Source organism: Loxodonta africana, chromosome 9 (genome assembly GCF_030014295.1).
Source record: "Loxodonta africana isolate mLoxAfr1 chromosome 9, mLoxAfr1.hap2, whole genome shotgun sequence".
Lineage (NCBI taxonomy): Eukaryota > Metazoa > Chordata > Mammalia > Proboscidea > Elephantidae > Loxodonta > Loxodonta africana.
This window is the reverse complement of record NC_087350.1, coordinates 7,890,617-7,909,216: the sequence shown is the minus strand read 5'-3', so window position 1 is coordinate 7,909,216 and position 18,600 is coordinate 7,890,617. Positions and strand designations below refer to the sequence as shown.

Here is an 18,600-nt window from a genome sequence, read left to right as displayed (position 1 = left end):
AGCAACTAGGGTCACATAACAATGTGTGTATAAATTTTTGTATGAGAAACTAACTTGAGCTGTAAACTTTCACTTAATGCACAATAAAAAAAGTGTCTGGTTAACATTTACTATTTCAACTCATTTGCGTTTCCCTGAAAGCAGTAAAATTCTGAGATCAGATGATATAATTTCAACACAGATACACAGGGAAGCGAAGGCTACCCCTGGACCAGTCATCATGGACAAGGAGAATGGACAGCATCCCTTCTCTTGACTTTATAATCTCCCATCCTCAGTCCACTTAAGAAATTATCCAGGGGTTGCAGTCACTCCACTCTTACAGAATGTTCCCCCAGGGTAGGGCTCCTTGATAAAGATTTGTTACAATTAAATCAGAATACAATTACCTGGTATATGAATTCTGGAGGAAGAATTTTAAATCAGAGGGGGAGGTTGTAAAAAGTACTGAAAAGGACTAGGGTATCAGGAGTCAGTAGGAATTATTAGCAATGGACACAGAGAATCTGAGCTCATGGGCGTGAGTAATTTATCCTCATTATTATTATCTATCATTATTGTTATTATTATCATAGTTGTCTGAGTGTATCTTGACTTATGGATAAGCAAACAGGTTAGGGATCTCCATGTTTTCAGCCCAGGTGGCTCAGAGGCTTACTTTGATGCTGCCCATCACAGCGCACCATGGGATTGAGCCTCCGTGGCCCAGCCACAAAGAGTACCCTGTTTCCTTGACAAACCAACATCAGCTTTCATCCACCCTAGTCCCTCGTACCCCTTCCCTCACTCCTTCTTGGTGACTGATGTGATGGAACAAAGGATGGCACTGCACTGGGGAGAATGGTCTTTGTAAGAAATGGGTGGTTTTCCATTCTGTCCACTGAAAGTGCTGTGGTTGCTTTAATGAGGATGGGGATACAAAATGTATGTTTCACCTTTCCCAATTTACTTGATGAATACACCATTTAATAGAAGAACAAAATATCCTGGAAGCAAGTGCTCATTTGAAAGAAAGCATTTGAGGGTTTTATAAAGAATGAGCATTAAGGTATAATGATAAATTATAAAAGTACCGGTTATTACTTAAATTTTAATTTTAATAAAAATGTATTGCTAGTCCACATTATTTGTCATTATTCTTTCTGCTTAGTATTTGACTATTTATTCTGTCCTAAATCAACAACGATATCATCTTTTCTGCATAGAGAACAGCAGCATGTAAATGAAATGCTGACCTTTCTTTTTCACACCATATTTACTGAAATTCAAAAGACGTAAACCTGTGGATAATGCTAGGTGGCACTAACAATTGGAGGTTTCCACCTAGAACAGCAATTTGTGACTTTTCTTTAAGTTTTAGAAATTCAAGCAATAACACTCCAAAATAATTATAATAAAAAACTATGTTCAACTATATATTTTGATCCCTGACCTTTTATTGCCCTGGCTTAACTGCAAGAAGAAAATGTATTTGACAAACATTTTTAACTTTGGTGGTGTAGTGGCTAAGTGCTATAGCTGCTAACCAAAAGGTCGGCAGTTGGAATCCACCAGGTGCTCCTTGAAAACCCTATGGGGCAGTTCTACTCTGTCCTATAGTGTTGCTATGAGTCGGAATAGACTCAACAGCAATAGGTTTTTTTTTTTTTAATGTTTAAGAATTGGGGATACAGAAGTGAATAGAAGAGAAAAAAAAACTGCTCTGATGGAGCTGACATATGAATTTGGAGTTTTCTGACTTGGGGTTACTTGCCAAGTGTCCTGAAGTCCATCTTCTAGACTTGAATTTCTACACACACAGGACTTAAAAGGCGTTTTCAAATTAGATAATAGTAGGAAGGCCAATTGCAATAACAAGGTTTACTGCAGAAATACTAAACCAAACAAACAAACCAACAACAACAAAAAAAAACCTGTTTCCATCAAATCGCGACCCATATTGACCCTGTAGAAATAGCAGCTGCTGTAAATCAAATCCAGGTTCCAGGTCGCTGGTGGAATGACTATGGTCCCAATGGGGAATAAGACAACACTACAGACCCTACAGAAGAAGAGGGCAAGCCCTTTCTGGATGGAATACGGGATATTAGGTTTTCTTTAGATTAATGAAGATGACACTTGACCTTCTAAATTAATCCTTTTTCACCTTAGAAGCAAGATCTAAAATCTGACTCATTATAATTAAAAACATATTTTCTCAATGGTCTAGTCCACTGCTTAGGGATCACCAAGTAAAAGAGTGTAGCTTTAGGAATTCTTTCTTTTCCCTCTCCCTGGGAGTCTTAGTGAATTGTGTATTGATTAAATTATTTTAATAGGTACAAATGTAAAAAGGCACAAAAGGGTTTATAATGAAAAGCGAGTCTCCTTGACACCCCGTTTCTCACTGCCCTGCTCCCTACTCCCCCAAACAACCAGGATGTTCTGTATTCTTCCAGAGACAGTCTATATTATATAAGCCTATATATACATGACTTTGTCTTTTGCCATTAGATTATACCTTGGAAGCAATTCTGCACCTCAGCTGCCTCTCACAGTATGAATTTTATTGAAATTTATTTCATCTATTTCCTATTGATAGACATTTCAATTATTTCCAGACTTTGTCAGTTAGACAATGTTGGAATAAACACTTCCATATGTACATGGTTACACATAAATTTAAGGATATCTATATAAATGCTTAGAAATAAAATCACAGTTATCTAAATATGTGCACTTTTAATCTTGATAAAATGTTATGAAATTGCCTTTGTTAGAGGTTGTATCAACTCATACTTCTCCAGCAAAGTGTGAAAGTCTTATCTGCCGTACCCTGCTGCAGCTGTGTTACCAAGGTGTTTTTGTATGGATCAGTTTCACAGACGGAAATAGTGCAACACAGTTGCAACTTGCATTTCTCTTATTATGAAGTTGAACATCTTTTCATATATTTGTTTTACTGTAAAATACCTAATGATACCTTCTGCCCATTATTCTATTAGATTATTGCTACTTTTCATAAGGATTTATAAAATCTCTTTATATATTAAAGGTATTAACCTTATATATGTGTCATTATTTCAATACTTTAAGTTTGTTATTCTCTTTTGATCATGTTATTTTTTTTCTACACATATATTTATTTTTATGTAGTCATATTTACTGATGGAAACCCTGGTGGCATAATGCTTAAGAGCTATGGCTGCTAACCAAAAGGTCGGCAGTTGGAATCCACCAGGTGCTCCTTGGAAACCCTATGGGAGTCGGAATTGACTCAACAGCAGTGGGCAGTGGTTTATATTTACCGATATTTTTCAATGTTTTTAGACATGTGCTCCTCCAGTTTACTAAAGTTATTCTAGTAAAATTCATTTTCTAGATATTTCTCTAGTCACTGTGAGTAAATGGTTAACATCAGCCCTGAGCCTCCTTGGGAAGATAAGGTGAGGTGCGGGTTTGTCTTCTCACAATACTGTTTTATTGTTTCCTTGTAGTGATGTCTTTTTGATGTATCAACTTGGCTAGGCTGAACCATGTTGTTGGGTGCTGTCCAGTCAATTTCCAACTCATAGTGATCCCATGTTACACAGCAGAACTGCCCCCATAGGGTTTTCTTGGCTGTAATCTTTATAGGAGCAGGTTGCTAGGTCTTTTTTCCGTGGATCCTCTGGGTGGGTTCAAACTGCCAACCTTTTGCTAAGTAGCTGAACACTTAATCATCATGCCACTGGGGCTCTGTAGGCTAAATATAATCCCCAGTTATTGAATCAACTCTAGGTGCTGCTGTAAAGGAATTTTTCAGATGTAATTAAAAAAAAAAAATCCTAATTGGTTGATTTAAATTAGGGAGATTATCTTGGGCAAACCAAAAACCAGGTGCCAGTGAGTCTACTCCTACTTACACTGATATCTTGTGTTTCAGAGTAGAACTGCATTCCATAGGGTTTTCAAGGCTGTGACTTTTTGGAAGTAGATTGCCAGGCCTTTCTTCTGAGGCATCTCTGGGTGGGTTCAAACCACCAACCTTTGGTTACTAGCTGAGCGCTTAACCATCTGAGCTACCCAGGGACTCCCTTTTCCTGGGCAGGCCTGTCTTAAGCAGTTGTGAATCCTTAGAAGAGACCTTAGACTTTCTGGAAAGAAAGAGAGAGAGAAGAAAGAGGAGGAGAGGGAAGGAAAGAAAAAGGATGAGAGAGGAAGGAGGAGGAATGAAGGAAGGGAAGGGGGGGAAGAAGAAGAGGGAAGGGGAAGGATAACTCCTGCCTGTGGACAACAGCTTTGGGCCAAGCCCAGGAGGTGCTGTTCTGCTTGTGTTCCTTCTTGATAGCCTGCCCTATGGGCACTGGATTTGCTTTACCATCCCCCACAACTGGGTAAGTCAATTCCTTGTAATAAGCCAACTACATGCAATTCCATGTATAAATGTATGTGTGTATATGTATGTGTGGAAACCCTGGTGGCGTAGTGGTTAAGTGCTACGACTGCTAACCAAAGGGTCAGCAGTTCGAATCCGCCAGACGCTCCTTGAAAACTCTATGGGGCAGTTCTACTCTGTCCTATAGGGTCGCTATGAGTCAGAATCAACTCAACGGCACTGTTTTTTTCTTATATGTATGTGTTACATATGTATATTTATGTGTGTGCATGTTTACATGCATATGCATGTTATATACATTTATATACACACACACGTATGCATGCATATACAGTAAAACCTGTGAAAGCTGAAACCTGTGTAAGAAGGCAGAAGCCTGTCAGAGAAGGAAAACACGAATATTTTCTACTAAAGAAGTGACAGAAAAGTGCACCCTGTCAATTTTGGAAAACTTGCGAGACCCAGAAAAACAAAGCAATCCTGTCGAGTTCTGGTTTTCACAGGTTTCACTGTATATGTCTATGTGTGTTATATACACATATTTCTTAGTGGCTCTGCTTCTCTGGTTGAACCCTGAATGATGCACTTGGAAACCATGTTCATACCATAAAACCAGTCCAGGGCTAGGGTGACTATAAGCTGGCAGCTGTGGAGAACTTTGCCTTGCATTATTAGAATTCTTATTTGAGGCAAAAGCCCCAATCATCAAACTGGCCCTGGTGGCTTGAAAAAACCTTAAATTGTGGGACAAAAGGGGCGCACCAACAATAAAGAATGTACCACCTTGACAAATGGATCCCTAAATCTCTTCACAAGGGATGCCACATCTCACAGCCGGCACTTTCCATGAGGTAGTGCATGCTAACTAAGAACATGGCATTAAAACAGACACAGTTATTACATTCAGGTTTACTGACAATTTTTTTCCCCTCAAACTCTACATTAAACTTGTTTCTCTATTCTGCAATCAACAAGATTAAGAACATCTTGAGTATGACTGTCCACTTGGAAAATTATTACTAAATAAAATCTCAGGTCTTTTACGCTTTTCTATTTCCATTAGAGGAGCCTTAGTGGCCCAGCAGTTAAACAGTTGGCTGCTAATCAAAAGGCTGGCAGCCCAAACTCACCCAGCACTCCATGGGCGAAAGACCTGGCCATCCGCTTCCCTAAAGATTACAGCCAAGAAAACCCTACAGGGCAGTTCTACTCTGTCACGTGGGGTCACTGTAAGTCAGAATTGACTCGATGGCACCCAACAACAACATTTCCATTATGTCTATTCAGTAATTTAGGCAATCTAACTCATGAACTGATGTTCAATTACATGCTGAAATATCTGGAAAAGCATATATTCATATGAAAATGGAAAGGATTACCATTAAGAGAATTAATGTCACCCCACTGACAATAAAAATAGAAAGGAAAAAAATAAGCAATCCACATACTTCTTACAGATACATTTTGTGGGGGTTGCAATCATTATAAATAGAAATCATTAAGAATAGGACTTCTCTTTATTTTTTCTCAAAATTCAATCGTATAGCAGAACACAGGAATCAGTTATATGTCAAGATTACTGCCTCAGTAAGAAACATGGATTTTCTAGTTCTCAGATTCCACCTTTTGCTTACAAATTTGTTATCTAAAATATTAGAAATTTCCTGCAATAGTGAAATTACCGTGGCATGTGATATATTTAAAATAAACAGCCTTAAGTACTAACCACGTCATACAGTCATGCACGTCAGGAAACCTTGGTACCCCTTCCATGAAATTGTAATTTATATACTCAGTTACCACAATACTGCAACATGTGATTCTGGCAACCAAAAAGTAACTCCAGTCTCGGAAAAGATGTTCCAATATGAGAAACAGCTCCTACCGATCATCACATTTATGGAAATAATGTTACAGTTCACGTTTTAGCAGACACAGCGTGCTAACGTTAATGGACTTTGGCAGCAAAGTGACTGAAGCCTGACGAGAGACAGAGAGGGTGCGCCCGGGGCGTGGGCCACCCAGGATGTCACATGTAACATGTGGGCTACATATAACAAAGAGGCACACAAGCAGAGTGGGAGGAGCGTTAAGCCTGGACACCAGGGGGCTCAGTGGACAGTCGCACACTCAGGGGCGGGCCGGGCGTTGCAGCATGTACACTGAGTGCAGCTGAGAACTACCACTTAGTCAGGGATCAGCAAGCAGGGGACACTTTAGCACCTTTCTGTGGCCAGGCTTTGGGAAGGAGTATGATTTGATTCTTGAGATTATTCCACCCGCTGACCAAGTCTAGAAACCATAATGGCAAAGAGAAACAGTAAATGTTTCAGAAAACAATAAATGATACCTTACACGACATGTTTTCATGCTATTTTAACTGGCTTCATCATTACACTGCAGAGCCTCTCCCAATGTGGCCAGTGAAGTTTACTGCATAGGTAACTCTCAAACTTTTGGAATGCTTCAAGAAGATTCTATCACTTGATCAGAAGGATCTTGAAAAAAATATTTGGAAAATATTTTCCGCTACAGGCTGCAAAATTAGAGCTGTTACATTAAATAGCCTTATTTTATATAGAATTAAGTCACAGACGTAAGAGAAATCAACATAAAGAAACTAAAAAGTAAATCTTTCTGCTCAATTTTGTTTCTTGATCCAGGGTGCTGGTGAAGCCATGTTTGCGAAAATTCATCGAGTTGTACATCTAGGGCATGTGTATCTAAAAAGAAGTTATGCCAAAATACCTAACTTTTTGAAGCCATTGGGTGATATGTGGCTAAACATAGAGCTTTTAAGACTTCTCAGCCCTAAGCCCTCATTGATCTTAAAGAAAAATAGATCCATTTCCTGGGGCATACACTGACGTAAATGTAGAGCTGCCAGGCCCATGAGCTGTGTAAAGGGCAAAATAAAATGAGAACTCCATAAAGGTGCTACATTTTAGATGCTGACCCAGAGTTTACGGATATTTTAGTAAATTCCTGTTCCCCCAATATGATAACAAATGCTGCTCCATGTAGCCTCCTCTGTTTCAATGTAGCCTCAGCTCCTGGGTAATCAATAGTCCCTATGGGAGGCCAATCCTACATTTGGCTTTCTGCAAATTTTACCTTTAAGGGTTGGCAGGCAAAAAGTCATAATGAGGGTGTAGAGGGCCAGCTCATGAAGAACTGTTACCCTTCATAGAAAACATTAAAGGACACTGACGTCCTCAGAAATTGAGCATGAATTGAATTCCTGCTTTGAGTTAAATCTGCACATTAGCTCTGGAGGGAGAAGACAGATGGAATCCACTCTCTTTATGGCAGGGGATATTCACCCAGCAAACCCAAGGGGAGATGTGTGCGCCAGCCATACTCTCATCTCCTGTCCGTGGCGGGTGGGGAGATGGGTTCTGGCTAAGCGCCCACCTCGGACTCCACCTTTCTCTGGTGGTTCTCTCATCTGTTATTCTACCATGCACCTCACAAACTTAATTTATACCCATTCCAAGTCTTCCTCTGTTAAGCTTTAGTCAAACCAAGCCATGCAGAAAGGTCAAGTACTCTGATAACAATATCTCAGTTAATTTGACCAGAAGAGAGGACAAGATGCTCTCAGTGAGGCAGGTTTCATGGCAGACATGTTTACAGTCATGCATGCAGTCACGTGGATTATGTACGTGCATTAACACAGATGGCTCAAGAATGGACCTCACCGTTTTCCCAAATCTGACATGAGGCATGTCTCTAATTCAGCTTTGGGTAGAATTTTACATAGCTAAAGAAATCATGAAAACTTGGCTAACTTGGAACTGGAAGCAGGCTAACTACAGCTAATGGTCACTAGCAATTTCAGTTCATGGAGGGGTATATTTTGAAGCGGAATTGAAACACTCACTACCACTAGTGCTGTTTGCTCAAAAGATGCTCTTCATCTGCACTGATAAACAATTGTTTCACCTTCAGCCATAGTTCTAATAACACTTACCACAGAATGGGAACTTGGAAGTGGTGGCCGAGCCCCGAAATTAATATTTCCTAGATAGAAAGAACACGGAAAATTACTGCTGTATGCATGTAAATCCCCTTCCCTCACTGCAGGCCGATCCACCACAGGGAACGTTACTGCTTGAGATGATACGTGCTGTCTCTATATATTTCTTTTAATCATCATTCACTCAATTTGCTCACATATGCAATTAAAACTAACTAGTTTTTTAAAGTTAAAGTTACAGGCTACTTTTTGAAAAATGAAATATAAAATTGGAGTGATCTGACATCATTTTTTTTTTAATCAACCAGTAAAAATAAGGCCTCATCCAACCTGAATCTGCCATAGGCCAAATCCTAAATGAGGCTGATTATTGCCAGTATTTGAAAAATGAAGACTCCAACGTCATACTAACTCACCATTGTCTGTGCCAATTTTTTGACAGGGAACCGTAAGAACTCGTAACAAACCATCTGCTTTATAAGAATAATGCTCCACTAGCTGAAAGAGAAGAAGCAAAAACGGGCAGTGAATAACCAAGGCGGGATACAGAGAAATCTTAGCAGCTGGCTCCTGTTTAGGCTTTAAAAGTGATTCAAGGACAAATTGAAACAAACAGAAATATTTCCTTTGGCCAGACTTCCTAATCCTCTCCAGGTCTCCTTCCTTCTACCACCAAACTTCTAGGGAGACGTCTACATACACGTACGGCTTCCTTTCTGGACACCTACTGTGTTGGCGGCCTAGGCCCTTTGAACCTGACTGCCCTAAGACCAACTAATACAGAAACCAGATACCTTCCTGTTCTGCTCAGTAGGTGGTTTATTCTCAGGCTAATCCTATTGAATTCTCTAAAATATTTGAGACACTCTATTCATCTCTCCAACTGTCATTCCAATATGTCCTTAAATTCTTTTATTTTCAGACAATCTGCTCCACAGGGGTCACTGGGGAGGCTGGGATACAAGTAGGGATTTCTGTTAAAGAAACCAAAAACCATCGCCCTCAAGTTGATTCCAACTCATAGAGACCCTATAGACAGCGTAGAACTGCCCCATAGGGTTTTTAAGGCTGTAAATCTTTACAGAAACAGGCCGCTACTTCTTTCTCCTGTGGAGCAGCTGGTGGGTCCAAACCACTGACCTTTTGGTTAGCAGGTGAGCATTGAACCACTGCGCCATCGGGGAAGGGCTGGCAAACTTTTTCTGTAAAGGGCCCCATTAAAACACGTTGCCATCAAGTCGATTCTGACTCATGGCAACCTTGTAGGGCAGAGCAGAACTGCTCCATAAGGTTTCCAAGGCTTTACAAAAGAAGATCACTAGGTCTTTTCTCTTGTGGAGTAGATGGTGGGTTCGAATCTCTGACTTTTCCGTGAGTGGCTGAGTGTTTAGCCACCCTGACTAAACACTCCTTCTATAAAGGGCAGATAGTGGTAATTTAGGCTTTGTGGACTATATGGTCTCTTTCGCATATTCTTTCTTTTTTAAAACAACCCTTTACAAGCATAAGACTACACAGAAATAGGCAGGGAGCCTGATACGGTCCATAGGTTTACTGTGCGCAGCTCTAAATTAAAGAATACTGTAACAATTACCAACGTTCGGTAAAATAGTACTAGACTTCCCAGAATGGGGGTAGAGTCCAGAGGTACCTTACATTGCTCTCAAGAAAAACCAATGAAATCATGTATGTAAAAACATAAGGTATTTCTGATGTATGTGGTGCAGTGGTTTAAGAATTAAGGTTGTTAACCAAAAGGTCGGCGGTTGGAATCCAACAGCCGGTCCTTGGAACCCTATGGGGCAATTCTACTCTGCCGTATAGGGTCACGATGAGTCAAAATCGATGCAACAGCAATGGGTTTCGGTTATTTTTGGTTTTTCTAAACATGACGGCTGGAATATATATAATATGGGAAAGATTTAATTAGGGTTGAATACTATAATATGGAGGAGGAATCAAGAAAAGTGGGAAAGAGTCTTCAGAAGGAACGTCCCAGCGACCTGAGATGTTTCACACCATAGTGCACAGACTTTGTGAGACTGTTAAAGAACTACACAAGCACAGTGTTCATTCAGCAGACACTGCACGGCCATTTATGAGTGATGTGGGCTAGGTCTGCCAGCATTGGGAACACAGCTGGATACAAGACTCCAGGTGCCTTAAATGCACGGGTTAATGATTCCTGTAGGAGGTCGGAGACTTTGCTGTGAAATTAATATCAGAAGGTAAAATTCCATACAAATCCCCCTGATTTACCTTGGGCCATGAGTACCCATAAGATTAAATACTCTTTCAAATCAATACTATGAAAATAAAGCAAAGCCTGCGGTTTATATGAGACAAATGCTAACGAGGGACATAACAGCAAGACAAAGCTATGACTAGTGTGTGTAAGTATTATAATATCCAGTGTTCAAAGACAAAAGACTTTCTTTTTTTCAACTGCAGCATTAGGAAACAAAGAACACTGGTGGTGGTTACTTTAAGTGCCTGAACGGTAATGAGGACCAGTGGTCTCAGTTTTTAAAAGATGGGATTTTGAGTCCTTTCCTCACCATTCGCTCCAGGTGTGTCCTGGCTGGGCCTGGGTGTGAACGTGTATCCCGTGAATTACGTCCCATCCACCAAAGCTCAGCGCAGTTTTCCCTCTAGGTGGCAGCAGAGCTCTGGTTTTCTCCCTGACTATGGACTCACTGCAGCTTTTTAGAGTGTTCAATTAAAATGACACTCTCAGTGCTGTTGTTGCCGTTTCCTTCACTGTCAGCTAATGAAACTGTGATTGCAAAGTAGACCAGCCATTTATACTAACTACAGACCATTTTTTTTTACAGACCAACGAAAGGCAGCAATGAGCATCTTATTAGTGCTCAAATCAAGGACAAGCTTACTTTACTCAGTCTTGTTTTCCCACACCCCACTGCCCGGAAGTGCCGACTTACTTTCTAAATGGTCTTAGCTTCCACAGACAGGGAAGCAAGAATGGCACCTGCCATTTTATATGAACTTCGGCCTTTCACAACTCAAAGAACTGTCTTATTAGCCTTCTCCATGCCACTTTCCCTGACCACCTTTGGTTTGGTTCTATGTGTGTTTTTGTCTAAAGGCTGTTCTGGGTTTTAGTAGAACATCTTAGAAAGAAATGCCTCTAGTCTCCTAAAGCCAAAACCAAAAACCTACTTCCCCGAGCCTGCTGAACACAGCCCTGAATCACGGACCTTACCTTGTTGTACTGAGAACTGAGTGGCTTTGGACAAGCTATGGAAGATTCTGGAATCTCCCTTACCTAGTGATGATTCCTAGGCCAGTGCTTCTCAAACATCAGTGTTCATAAAAGCCACCCAGAGGCTGAAAAGCAGACTCTGACTTAGTGGGTCTCAGGCAGGGGCTGACGTGCATTTCTAACAGGCTCTCTAAGTCTTGGACGCCAGGAGGCCATGTGGCCCACACACCACCCCACCAGAAGGGCAGCCTCCCCAGATACGGACATTTACCTGCCAAAGTGTGTCGAACTTCTTTCCTTCGGGGATGGACAGTTTCCCGGTTTTGTCTTTATCGATGCGATAGTGTAGCACCTTCCCCTCATGCAGCAGACAGAGGGCATAGGACCCATTGTTGTCTCGGGCACGAATCCTGGAAGAGAAACAGACCAATTACCACCACTTTAATGGCCTGGAAGGCAGGAGTCCGGGAATAAACCCAGGTTGGGTGGCGGATGGTCAGCAGATACTGCCCGGCCTCTACCTCACGGACAGCCCAGTGTCTGGGTAAGGCCATGGCAGCTGAGGGCTCTGCTCAGTGTGACTGGAAAGTCTGGCTTCCAGCTCCGCCACTGCTGGCCGGCTTGTGACAGGGCACCCTGGCCAGGTGGAGAAGGATCACAGAGTCCTGGGAGCCCTGGTGGTCATCAGGAAGGGTGGGGTCAGCGGGGTGAAACCCTCCTGTCCTCCACTGACCCAGAGCGGCATAACAGCATGAGTCGATACCTTAGGATCCGCAAACGAGTGGGCGAGGAGGGTCTGTGGAGCCTTTTTGGCCCATTTCCTTTCTTCATGGGGTTTGAGTTTGGGTCAGACTCTCAGACTGTACAGCTCCACATCTAGCTTGAGGGGTGCAGGGTGGAGGGCATTTGGTGCGCACTTTAATTAGGAACCTTTCTGACCCCAGGTGGAGGGAGATGAACACTGTCCCATCGCAGGAAGAGAAGGACCTCAGATTGCCAGTGTTGTTCAGGGACAGACTGTTGGGTGAAGTCCGGGGAGGAGACAATGACACGCCTTGTGGGGCGAGGGGAAAACAAACCAGTTGCCCTTGACTTGATTCCAACTCATAGGGACCCCATGTATGTCAGAGTAGAACTGTGCTCCATAGGGTTTCCAGTGGCTTCGTTTACAGAAGTAGATCACCAGGCCTTTCTTCCAAGGCACCTCAGGGTGGACTTGAACCTCCAACTTTTCGGTTGGCAGCAGAGCATGTTAAATTTTGTACCACTCCGTGGGGCAAGGGAACAGCCAGCACAACCAGAGCTGGGCTGGCCTGGGAGGCTCCTGTTTGCATTGTGGTCATGGTCATTTTTGGGGCAGCCTCCTGCTGATATCCCGTTGAGCTGAGACGGGGATAATAAGCAGATGAATGAATACACTACAATGCACAGGAGGGGAGATGTCACGGATTGAATTGTGTCTCCCCAAAATATGTGTATTATTTTGGTTCGGCCATGATTCCCATATTGTGTGATTGTCCACCATTTTGCCATCTGATGTGATTTTCCTATACGTTGTAAATCCTGCCTCTATGATGTTAATGAGGGGGGTTGGGCAATAGTTCTGTTGATGAGGCAGGACTCAATCTACCGGACTGGATTGTGTCTACAGCAGGTTTCTTTTGGGATATAAAAGAGAAGTGAGCAGAGACAGGGTAACTTTGTATTACCAAGAAAGCAGTGCCAGAAGCAAAGCCCGTCCTTTGGACCCAAGTTTCCAGTGCTAAGAAGCTCCTAGTCCGGAGAGGATTGATGACAAGGACCAGCCGACACAGAAAGCCTTCCCCTGGAGATGACACCCTGAATTTGGACTTCTAGCCTCCTAGACTGTGAGAAAATAAACTTCTCTTTGTTAAAGCCATCCACTTGTGGTATTTCTGTTATAGCAGCAAAAGGTGACCAAGACAGGAGACTTCTAGCTTACTGGGGATGTAAGACAAGGCCTACGCAAGGCATGGAGGATTTATGGAGACAGCTGTCCTGTTGGAGGCTGGCTTCAAAGACACGAAACTGGATGCAAACCCCTCCCAGTTTAGTGCCTTAGTCATCACCAGGCTCAGCCCTGTTTTCCCCTTTCAGCAACTGAAGCCGTTAGGATCATTAGATAGGAGAAAACATGAGCCACAAAGGTCCCAGAAAGCCTCCCCAGCCCCTGCGTTTTCTAAGAGGGGAGACAGAGGCCCAGAACTGCCAAGCAGTGACCCAAAGGCACAGGGCACAGGAAGGAGTTCAAATATGCCAAGGACTCTGGGGTCTTAGGGAAATTTCTGTTGCCTCCTTCTGGGTGCAGGAAGTCACTGAGTAAAGACAGGCTTTGGAATTAGACCCAGCTGTGCTTTCCTTCCCTGCCATGTTGATGCATCACAAAAGGGAAACCCAAGACTTGGGAGCTCAACTGTGATGTGCGAGGTTGGAACTTTGCTTTACAAATAAATTTCTTCTCAATTCATGCTTGGCTGTGTGATGGACGGGTTCCCTCCATGCCCTACTGCTCAGGGCAGCTGGCCAGGTGGAGAGACACACACCCAGACCCTCCCTAACCTCTGCAGGTGGCTGCTTCTGGAAACTTCTGCACTGTGAAAACAGCCTCTTCCTCCCAACCCAACCAAGTTCCCAGCACCCTGAAGTGTGAGTTCCGCTTTTCACAGTTACACAGTTGATTAAAGCCAGTTGATTGCTGGTAAACCCCGTATAAATAAATACACAAGTTAACTAATTAATTAACACAGAGATGCTAAAATGTATTTTTACATTCGGGTACTGAGTCATAGGGAAATTATTTTATAATGTGGGACTATTTATACTTACTTTATTTTAGGAGCCCTGGTGGCACAGTAGTTAAGAGCTTGGCTCCTAACCAAAAGGTTGGCTGTTCAAATCCACCAGCTGCTCCTTGGAAACTGTGGGGCAGTTCTACTCTGTCCTATAGGGTCACTATGAGTTGGAATCTACTTCATGGTAATGGGTGTTTGTTCTTGTTGTTTATTTATGACATTAGTGGCGAACAAATAGGATAATTTAGAAGTGTAAAGAACTATGCATTTACCAGAGTATTCAGAATTTACTCATATGCATATAAAACTGACTGTGAGAATGAAATTAACATCCATAGGCCATACCAAAATATTCTTTCCCCTCCACTATCTCTAGGTCATGGATATAATAAATGGGACCCTAATTCTGTTTTCTGAATTCATGTCCAATCTCTACTACTCCATCTTGTCTTGGACCTTGACTGATATTTTCTTGTTAAAACTGAAATAGAGGATCAATGATGGTTCAAGGAAGAAAGAAGTGATGGGGCAGATGACATCATTAGAAATCAGGAATGCAAATTAATGTCACAGTGAAGTGCCCTTACATGTCCTCCAGACTGGAAAGGATTTAAAAGGCGAAGTGTTGTGGAGAAAGGAGAACCAAACCAAAACAAAACCCATTGCCCTTGAGTCGATTCCAACTCATAGCAACCCTATAGGACAGAGTAGAACTACCCCATAGGGCCTCCAAGGGGTGCCTGGTGGATTCCCGTTGCTGATCTTTTGGTTAGCAGCCTGGCTCGTAACCACTGTGCCGCCAGGACTTCCAGTTCTATACTCAGGTATACAAAATCTGTGCACTATGCACCCCAGAAGGTACGCTGGGATATTTATAGTGGATTTCCCCATGGTGCTCAAAAACTGCAAACAACGTAAATATCCATTGATACAGAGTGAGTAGATGAAGTGTGGGAGATTCCCCATCCTTCCCCGTGCTCCAGCCCAGCAGCTGGTGCAAACCCCCAGACGCTGGCAGCGACCTATTAGCATTCTTTAAGGCCCAGCAGTGTCAGGGCCATGGCCACACAGAGCCAACAGAACAGCGACTGCCCATGGACTTGCAGCCTGAGCGCCACTGTGGCAGCTGGCAGGAAATGAGGGCAAAGAAGGGAAACCCACAGGCCCAGCATCTGTAGGTAGCAACGACCAGAAGGCTGAGTGACATTAACGACCAGCAACTGTGAGGTATCTGCTGGCTGCAGGCAGTTCCTGGGTAGGCTATTTTAATTGAGCACATGGGAAAAACTGGCTTGGGAGCTGAAGTGTTGCTCTTCCCCCTGCCTCCTCCTGTCACTCAGAGGCACTCCTCTGCCAGGGCACACCCACCAATGTACCTCCCCTGCAGACCACTGACGGGGGAAGGGCAAAGGCAAGTCTTCCAGTAGCTGTTAGGTTTGCTGTCTTTCACCCTCAGGGTCAACTGGCCTCTGCTTGTTGACAAATCCAGTCAACCAGTTGCCACTGAGTCATTTCCGATTCAAGGTGACCTCATGTATGTTAAAGTAGAACTGTGCTTTATGGGGTTTTCAGTGGCCATTTTTCAGAAATATATTGCCAGGCCTTTCTCTTCAGGCTCCTTTGAGTGGAAGTGAATTCCCAATCTTTAGTCAACTTTTTGGTTAGCAGTTGAGTCCGTTAACATTCTGTACCACCCAAGGACTCCTTGCTCACGGAAGCCTTAGCATATTTTTCCCAATGATTTCTCTTGGAGGAAGTAGGTCAATGGATCTGGGTTTTGTGGTGAAGTCGTTAAGAGATCAGGCTCCTAACCAAAACGTCATGAGTTCGAATCCACCAGCCGCTCCTTGAAACCCTGTGGGGCAGTTCTACTCTGTCCTATAGGGTCACCATTAGAACCGGCTCCAGGGCATACAACAACAACATTACAAAATGTGGGACTGCAGTGCTTTGAACTTGAGAGATGCTGAGATTTTGTCCTAATTGGTGTTAAGAAAGTCTCCGAGCTCTGGGCGTGGCTACCCTCACTAGCGAGAAAGCAGTAGAGAGCCAGCCCTACCTCCTTCTGGGGGACTGAGTCCGAGTCTGTGTTGAGCAAGCCCTGCCCCTCATGGGTGCCGAAGCTCTTTGTCCCTCTCACTCTCCTATTGCCTACTGGGCCTGAGGGAATGTGTGGACAGGAGGCCTCCCAGAGGCTGCAGACAGGACAGAGAGCACATTCCCGGCTGATGGGCTTTCCCATTTCCATTGGCAGGGTGGAGGACGGGTTGTTTAAATGGGAAAGGGAAGAAGGGGCTGGGATAGGCATTGTGCACAGGATGGGTGTTCACTGCGGAAAGGGTGGGCCATACAAAGGCAGGGGAGGGGCCACAGCTGAGATGTCACGTTCCAGACACTGTCCGGGGGGCCTCATTTCTGTCCTCAGTCAGAGCAGCTCCCCAACAGTGGTGTCTCAAGAAGGAAGGTTGGGGAGGGGAGAGGGAGAGACAGGTCCAGCAGTGTGGGTGTTGAGAACCCTACTCAAGAGATGTCAGCTCTACTGATCCATGAAGGACAAAAGGAAATACAACTTCTGGTGACTGACTCTGCCTTGCACCATAGCAAAATGTAGGCACGTGAGCCACCACACAAACAATGAAAGCAAGATCAGTGTTGAACACAGGTCCAAATCTGGGGCTGCACCAAGCTGTCCTTTAACACATCTGCTCTTTTTAAAAATGTTATCACAAATGTCTCCTCTTTCTCTCCTTCTATTTTAGCTCATGAAGGTGAAACTAGGTCATGCTGCTTCTTTCCACCTTCACGGGGTTCCTGATCAGCACCCATGAACTGATACCAGCGTCGGCCCACAGTGCCCTTTTAACTTTTTATTCCAGACAGGTCATGACTCTTTGTGCTGATCTCTGGCTGCAGAGCCATATACGTCCAGTAAAATGTCATACTTTGATCAGTGGTGGCAGCATATGAGCACGCTGACTGAACTGAGCGTTCATGGTGGCATATGAAGTCCACGAGAGCCAGTCTCATCCATTAATGATTACAGGGAAGGCTGCTGCTAACCCTACAATTTGCTTTTGAAATTGAAGTACATATCAAAAAGGTGAGTTCAACTTAAGCAAGGAAATGGAGTGGCAAATAAGAGCAAAGAGAAGGTCTGGCCTGAGGGCAGATATCAACAACAACACGGTAGTGCAGTAAGGGACAACATCTTAGGCCAGCAGGTGGGCCCCTGCACCTGAGATTCCCACATTAAAAAAAAAGGACCTGCAGAGAACAAAACCGCTTCAACTCCGAAAGAAAGCACTCCCCATGTAGGACACTCAAAATTCCCACCGCTGAATGTCAATCAAACACGGGTTCAAAAAGATCACCGAAATCAAACAAACAAGCAGAAATATGAGAAAGCGAGGCGGGAGAGGAAGGGAGGAAGGGAGAGAAGAAGAGAAAGGCATGGGGGGAGGAAGAAAGGAAAGGAAAGAGGAAGGAAGAGGGAGGAGGAAGAGGAGAGAGAGGGAGGTTGATGGATTTAAACCTCTAAGGGCTCTTATACTGGAACAGTCAGATACAAAATATAAAATAACAATGTATGAAATGTTTAAAGAAATAAAAGAATAAATCACAAAAATTAGCAAGCAATAAGAGACTCAAAAAAGCCTATAAAGATTTGAAAACAAATAGAATTTCTAGAAATAAAAAGTAATTGATGGAAAAAAATTAGTGGATGAGTTTAACAGCATATTAGACACAACCGAAAAGAAAATTAGTCACAGATGTCACTAATCTATAAGCTGGAGTGTGAGGCCACTATGATGAAGAGCGACATACCAACAGTCCCTGACTTACAACGTATTCAAGTTACGACAAACCACACTTACGGCCTTTTTTTGGTACATCTTTTATCATTAGTGATACGTACTACATACAATGTCGCAGCACCTAGTTTACTGATGTTATTATTCTCAAATGTTCACTCTCAGATGTTCAAAGATCAGATTTATAAAGATACTGATAGTAAAAGGCAATAATAATGAGAACTAAAAAAAGAACTATTCGACTTAGGTCAGAGCTGATTTACAACGGAGTCGTCAGAACAGGGCCCTGTTGTAAGTCCGGGAATACCTGTGTTGTCATACGGCAAACACTTCGCAGTATGTCTTTATGAATCTGACATCCTTCCCCACTTGGCCATCTGCGTGATGAGGGGAGGGGCTGATGTTGCATTTCAGTG

At 43.2% G+C, this 18,600-nt stretch overlaps 1 protein-coding gene across 9 annotated transcripts in view; it reads right to left on the bottom strand.

Moving 5' to 3' along the window:
* Positions 1-18,600, bottom strand: part of SYK (spleen associated tyrosine kinase) — a 133,298-nt gene that overhangs the window by 36,062 nt on the left and 78,636 nt on the right. For 7 of the 9 annotated variants that reach the window (XM_064291034.1, XM_064291027.1, XM_064291028.1 and 4 more), the window contains 4 exons: positions 11,831-11,969; positions 8,753-8,834; positions 8,331-8,380; positions 6,581-6,649 (listed from right to left, as the gene is read on the bottom strand). In XM_064291034.1, the coding sequence (XP_064147104.1) occupies positions 6,581-6,649; positions 8,331-8,380; positions 8,753-8,834; positions 11,831-11,969 (340 nt within the window). The remainder of the gene's footprint in view (positions 1-6,580; positions 6,650-8,330; positions 8,381-8,752; positions 8,835-11,830; positions 11,970-18,600) is intronic. The other 2 variants (XM_064291030.1, XM_064291033.1) reach the window with 1 other exon arrangement.